Source organism: Glossina fuscipes, unplaced genomic scaffold, assembly GCF_014805625.2.
Source record: "Glossina fuscipes isolate IAEA_lab_2018 unplaced genomic scaffold, Yale_Gfus_2 57076, whole genome shotgun sequence".
NCBI classification, from domain to species: domain Eukaryota; kingdom Metazoa; phylum Arthropoda; class Insecta; order Diptera; family Glossinidae; genus Glossina; species Glossina fuscipes.
The window spans coordinates 2650-10194 of record NW_024000835.1 but is presented as its reverse complement, the minus strand read 5'-3'; the positions used below and the strand labels follow the sequence as shown (position 1 = coordinate 10194).

The following is a 7545-nucleotide window of genomic DNA, read 5'->3' as shown; positions in this document are numbered from 1 at the left end:
AACATTGTAGGACGATATACATATGTAACATATGTTTAATTTATTTTCACTGTGCGGACGCGTTGAAGAGACATAAGCAGGACTGTAAAAAAATGGTAACCCAATTACCTAGTCTAGATTATCATCATACTATCGTATACTTAGATTTAAGAATTTTAAGCATCAATTGGATGTACCTTTTGTGGTTTATGCTGACTTTGAATGCATTTTAGAACCAGTTAACATTCAAAATTCAACAAACATCCAATCGGTGCAAAAGCATGTTCCATTTGTTTATAGTTATTATGTTAAGTGTGCATTCGATAAGCACTCGGACATATTTAGGATATACAGTGGGGAAAATTCAACAAATCATTTTTTTCAAAATCTAGTCAAAGATGTTCTTGATATTTACAATAATTATTTATGTAAAGTTAAACCTATGAACACTTTGACGCCTGCGGAAAGCGAGAGAAAAAAAACCGATACAATTTGTCACATTTGTAGGAAATTGTTTTTGCCTCTCGAAAACAGGGTAGCTGATCACTGTCATTTGACAGGTGATTATAGAGGACCTGCTCATAATAAGTGCAATTTAGAATATAAAGTTGCAACATTTGTTCCTATATTTTTCCATAATCTTGCAGCGTACGATTGTCATTTGTTTATTAGGGAACTTTCATCGATTGATGGCAGCATAAGTGTTATTCCACAAAATAAGGAATTGTATACCTCTATATCGAAGAGAATATATTTAGGCGAAAAAGAGTTTGTCGATTTGCGATTTTTAGATTCATTTAAATTTACGCCAACAAGTTTACAAAAACTGGCCGAATATTTGTCCGATGCAGATTTCATTGTTGTCCAATCCGTTTATCCTAACATCAATGATTTCAATTTGATGAAACGTAAGGGAGTCTTTCCTTATGATAATCTAGACTCTGTTGATCGCCTCCAAGAAACCCAATTACTGCCTCGTTCATGCTTTTTCAATAAATTAACCAATGAAGCATGTAGTGTAGACGATTATGAACACGCTAGAAATGTGCGGAATACATTCCAATGTAGAACGCTCCTAGATTACTTGCTATTATATTTGAAAGTTGATGTTTTACTATTATGTGATGTCTTTGAAAATTTCCGAAAAGTATGTAAAAATATTTACAAGTTAGACCCTTGTCAATATTATACTACACCTGGTCTGTCTTGGGATGCAATGTTGAAGACAACACAAATAGAATTGGAATTATTGACTGACATTGAAAAATATAATTTCATTGTCCGAGGTATAAGGGGCGGCATTCTTCAATGCTCTAAAAGATATTCTTTAGCTAGCAATAAATATGTAAGCGATTATGATCCTACTCAAGAATCAAATTATCTAATTTATTTAGATGTAAATAATATGTATGGTTATGCTATGTCGCAATGTCTACCCCATAAAAAGTTTGAATGGATGACAAATTTGGAAAATTTTAATTAACATGAGGTGCAAGATGACTCAGAAATAGGGTATATATTGGAGGTAGATTTGGAGTATCCATCTTCGTTACATGACTATCATAACGATCTACCGTTTTGTGCCGAAAATAAAAAAAATGCACACATGAAATGTAGCAAATTAGTAACGGACTTAAATGATAAAACGCATTACGTAATAGATTATCGCAACCTTCAACAATGCATTCGACATGGTGTTGTTTTGAGAAAAATACACAAAATTCTTAAATTCAATCAATCGAATTGGTTGAAAAAATACATTGATTTCAATAATTATCATAGAACGTTAGCTAAAAACTCTTTTGAGCAGAATTTCTTCAAATTATTAAACAATGCTGTCTACGGCAAGACTATGGAAAATGTAGACAAAAGAAGAGTCAGAAAAATTAGTTTGCGAATGGGAGAATAGCGGTAGAAGGTTGGGGGCGAAAAGTCTTATAGCTAAACCGAATTTCCATAGTTCACTGAAATGATTATAATTCAAATGAATAAGGTGCGAGTTGAGTACAATAAACCAATTTACATTGGATTTACCCTCTTAGAATTATCTAAATGGAAAATGTACAATTTCCATTATGATCATATGAAGCCTAAATATAAGGAAAATATTAATCTAAATTATATGGATACTGATTCGTTTATCTATGACATTAGAACAAATGACTTGTATGATGAAAATCGAGATGATGTCAACTATCATTTTGATACGTCCGCATATCCTGAGCAAAATATATACGATTTCCCCTAAATGAATAAGAAAGTGTTAGGAATGATGAAAGATGAATGCAATGGAAAAATAATGAAGGAATTCATTGGTTTACGCCCAAAAATGTATTCCTTTAAAATCGATGAGAATGGAGGAGAAAGTAAGAAAATTAAATGTCTTAAACATTGTGTTACAGCTAAGCTAACCGTTAATGATTTTAGAAATTGTTTATTTGAAAAACAATTGTATCATGATTCTATGTATGTTTTCCGATCAAAGATGCACCAATTGTATACACAATATATTAATAAACTAGTTTTATTTAAGCTACTTAGAATACATATCAAAGAAGGAAAGCAACAACAACAACACCAATTACAATTGAACAGAAAAAGATTTTAAAACGAAAGAATTCTACGCCCCTAGACGGTTTTGATGATAATAATGCGAAACGGTTAAAAACATCACACATATTTTTCAATCAGAAACAAAAGAGTAAATCACAATTGAATACTGATAAAAAACGAAAAAATGATGTTGCTAACATTAATTCAAATAAATCCCCACTCTATAGTGTTATACGAACACTTATTAATAATGAAGATAGAATAGATAAAATTTATGGTTTTAATGTCGATGTAAGGGGAAATTGGCGACATGGAAATAATAAATTAAAATTGAATAGAGATAACACTGTCAATATAGGAAATATTAAGTGGACTATGACACCAGGTCTGTTTCAACTCATGTTTCACTCAAAACCGCAACATTATACAAAAAGAGATTTGATAAAATATAAAGATATTCTAATAAATACAAATGCGTACAAATGTCATTATCAACCAGGCGCGCAAATTAAAGGTACAAAAGCATTTAAATATCAACGTGTAATAAGACCATTATTTAATTAGAAATCAAATCTTCTAACGAAAGGTAGTAGACTATCATTAAAATCATGAGACACTCGTAAACCTATCTATACCTATTGGGACGATCCTAACGAGCTAGTTGATAGATTACGCTTACTTCTTTCTTTCGAAAGTGCTGGGCACAATAATCACAAAAACGAAATAATTTCGATTGTTGAGGGATTGCGAGAGGCCAACATAATTAAATGATAATACTAACAATAATAATAATGAGTTCTATAAATAAATTTGGAGAAGGTTGAATTAATCATCATTATCAGTACAACAATTCAAAGTTAAAGACAAATTTATTGAAAACGCTTGGAGTATAGATGGTAATGGCACAGATTTTCATAAGAAAAGACTTTGTAATTTAATTGCACCCAAAGATGCTGTAACAAAAGCATATTTGCTAAGAAAAAATGATGTGTAAACAATCTAACAACTACATACACTTCAAAAATGAATCGCATTGAGGACGATATGAGACAATTTCAAAACTCATGTGATTCACAAATGAATAGTATGAAAAAACAAATAGATGAATTATATACGACAATCAAAAATGATATTAATAGCGAAGCTAAACAAGTTGAGATAACTCTTAAGAATCAACTAATTAATGCAAATAAAAGCTATATAAATAAGAGTGGCCGAGTAGGCAAGAGTCTCGACTAGCAACTCAATAGTCGTGGGTTCAAACCTCAAGTGCGGTAGAGTTTTTAATAAAAAGCCGATAGCCCTAGATGCTAGTGCTTTAAGACTTTAGTCTTAGAATTTATTCTCTGGCTAAATTTATAATAATAATAATAATAAGATTGAGGAACGATTCGATAAAATTGAAGAATATATTTTCAAATGGATTGGAGTGGAGCAGCTGCAAAAAAAATATGATAAGCAATTGAATAGTATGAGAGGTGATTGAACAAAATTACAAACTACCCTAACAAGCAACGTTGAAGAAGATGTTAAATTAATTGAACAGACTGTTAAAGCGTATTTGAATAATAAGAATAAGCAATTTACAAATAAGACTGAAGAACGATTTCAAATAATCGAGGACTATCTCTTCAAATCGATTGGTTTAATGGAGCGAGAACAACAAGGCAAGGATGTAAAAAAAAGGAAGATCAACTAAGAGAAGTAATATATAACAACAACAACAAGATTTGCAAACAAACAAAAATAGATTAAAGCGCATAGAGTTTGCATGATGGATCTAAACAAAGATAAAAGATTAATAGTTAATGAGCTACACAAACAAGCACGTAAACATTTCAAAAGAAGACGAGTTATAATGAAAGGAATTGATGATTTATGGCAAGCCGATTTGGTTGAAATGATAACCTATGCAGTACAAAATAACGGTTATCGTTATCTTTTAACAGTAATAGATACGTTTTCGAAAAAGGCTTGGGCTATGGCGGTGAAAAACAAAACTACTCAAAACGTAACGAACGCTATGAAGGAAATTTTCGAGAAAAGTCATCGCAAAACGAAAAATTTACAAACTGACAATGGTAAAGAGTTTTACCAATAGTCAATTTCATCAATTGATGCAAAACAATCATATTAATCACTATTCAACATATAGCGTTCTGAAGGCGTCCATAGTTGAACGATTCAATAGAACATTAAAAGGAATGATGAGGAAAGAGTTTAGTTTTCAAGGAACCTATAAATGGATTCATATATATAAGGACCTTATCGATAAATACAATAACACGTTTCATAGAACGATAAAAATGACGCCAAATCAGGTGAATTCTTCAAATGAGAAATCTCTGCTGGATACGATATACAACAATTTAAAAATATTCAAAAGGTCAAAGTTCAAAATAAATGATTATGTACGAATAAGTAAATATAAACATCAATTTGAGAAGGGCTACACACCCAATTGGACTACGGAGATCTTTAGAGTGAAAACTATAAAAAATACCAATCCAAATACATACTTGTTAGAAGACTTCCAGGGGCGTGAAGTTAAAGATGGATTTTATGAATATGAATTAATGAAAACTAAATTTCCCCAAACGTATTTAGTTGAAAAAGTTGTAAGGAGAAGGGGAAATATGGTCTATGTTAAATGGTTAGGATTTTCATCGGAACACAACTCTTGGATTAATATGAACAATATATCTTAATAATAATAATAATAATAAAAGCTATCAGAGACATTCATAGATAATTTATTCACTCATCAGACGTTAAAATGTCAATAACACTAACCTTAAACGGGAACTCCTCGTTACTTATTGCAAACTATTTTCCCCCAATTGAGCTTCATGAAAATTATGTTTGCGGACTAATAAGTTTCGATACGTATCATGCAATTCAAAATGTCGATCGGGAAAACAACTTATTTCATATTGGTAACCATCAAATCGCAATTTCTATTGGTTCATAAGAGTTTTCTGATATAGCCGATTTAATTACAAGTAAATATCATGATGTGAATGATAAAGGAGGCATACTCAATATTCAAGCAAATTATAATACGTTACAAATACACATAAAGAGTACAATAGATCCAATTTATTTCAATAAAAAGCGCTCGATTGGATCATTATTGGGATTTAGTAAGAGAAGGGTATAGAACACTATTCAGATAAAACAATCGATATAACGAAGATTAATACCATAATGATTGAATGTAATATTGTAAGTGGATCTTATATAAACAATATATCAGCGCATACTCTTCATCAGTTCTCACTTACTGTTAGTCCAGAATATAAAATTGTAGAGATACCGACTAATATGATATATTTACCTATAAATACAAGAACGATAAATTGTTTTGAAAGTTGTCGATCAATCTGGCAATTTAATAAATTTCCGTGGAGAAAAAATTTCAATAAGATTGCATTTAAAACCATCATCGCACACATAAGGATGATAATATTCAACAAAAAAGACGTATTCAATGATTCAACGTTCACTTCAACGCCATCATCTATAGAATACACAACGAAGAAATTATCATCATCATCATTATCATCATCATCGACGTCGACGTCGCCACCGTGCAGTGATAATAAGAATAATAAAAAAATAAAAAAATACAAACGAATAAACCCAAGCAACAAAACTACTAATACCCTAAGTAGAATTAATCAGGAATTTTTAAATAGCCTGGGGTTTCAATTAAAATAGACAGAAAAAGTCAAAAAATGAGTAATATAATTAATATATTACAAAAACCACAATTTGATAATTCGATTATAAAAAAAGAATATCACAGTTACACATCGTATTTGCAATCATTTAAAAATAATGATGAAATTCGTATATCAATTCAAAATCAAGATTTGTATGTCCTACCAAGCGAAAGCTTTCTATATATTGAAGGAACTGCATCAAAAGAAGATGGCACAATCTGTAATAGTATAAAACTGTTAAACAATTGTATGGCGCATCTGTTTGATGAAATTCGATATGAGCTTAACGGTATAGAAATTGATCGTACACGTCATTTGGGCATTACAACGGAAATAAAAAATTTCACATCATTGAATAAACGTGAGAGTGAGAGCCTACTGAATGCAGGATGGTCGCAATTTAATAACGATGAACTCACTATTGTGAGCGGTTATTTCAACTTTTGTATACCACTGCAGATGCTACTTGGATTTGCGGAAGATTTCAATAAAATCATAGTTAATTCTAAACATGAACTGATTTTATTACGATCTAAAGATGATAAACAAGCTATTACAACTACCGTGGCAGACGAGCAAATTAAATTAAGTATTTTGAATATTACATGGAAAATGCCACATGTTCAACTCGCTGACGCTTACAAATTGGAGATGTTTAAAAAAATCAATTCTCGCCAACCGTTAAATATATGCTTCAGAGCTTGCGATATGTATTATTATCCTACACTTCCACAGAGTGCAGCCGTCTTATGGAATGTTAAGTTAGCCAGTGAAAACGAACGACCGCGGTTTCTACTTATAGCATTTCGAAACGCCGAAAACAAATTTACTCATTGCAATTTAACGAATGTAAAGGTACATCTAAATTCCGATTCATATCCATATGATGATTTGAATCTTAGATTCAGTCGAAATCAATTCGCTCTACTCTATGATATATATTCAAGATGTCAGCAAAGTTATTATTTACGCGATCCGTATCCGCTATTGAAACGTAATGAGTTTCTCACGCTTCCACCCATAGTTGTTCTGGACGTAACACATCAAAATGAATCGGTTAAAACCAGACCAATCGATATCCGCATTGAATTGAAAGCTTCAAGTAACATACCAGCTAATACATCGGCATACTGTTTAATTATACACGATAAAATATTTGACTATGTACCCCTTACAAATGAAGTAAGAAAAATATTGTAAATTGTAATAAAATAGGAATAAAAAAAAATTATTTTTTTTATGAAACAAGAAAACGTTGTTCTTCTTCTCTCTCCATATATATTGAGGT

The 7545-nt window shown here is 31.1% G+C and overlaps 1 protein-coding gene across 1 annotated transcript; it reads left to right on the top strand.

Annotated features, from left to right (window-relative positions):
- Nucleotides 1–4390: 4390 nt before the first annotated feature.
- LOC119643140 lies at nucleotides 4391–7439 on the top strand (the record flags this gene model as incomplete). The annotated part of the gene is made up of 2 exons (XM_038042485.1): nucleotides 4391–4613; nucleotides 6406–7439. Coding segments are annotated over exons 1-2 (1257 nt in total), but the record flags the coding sequence as incomplete, so codon positions are not given.
- Nucleotides 7440–7545: the final 106 nt, after the last annotated feature.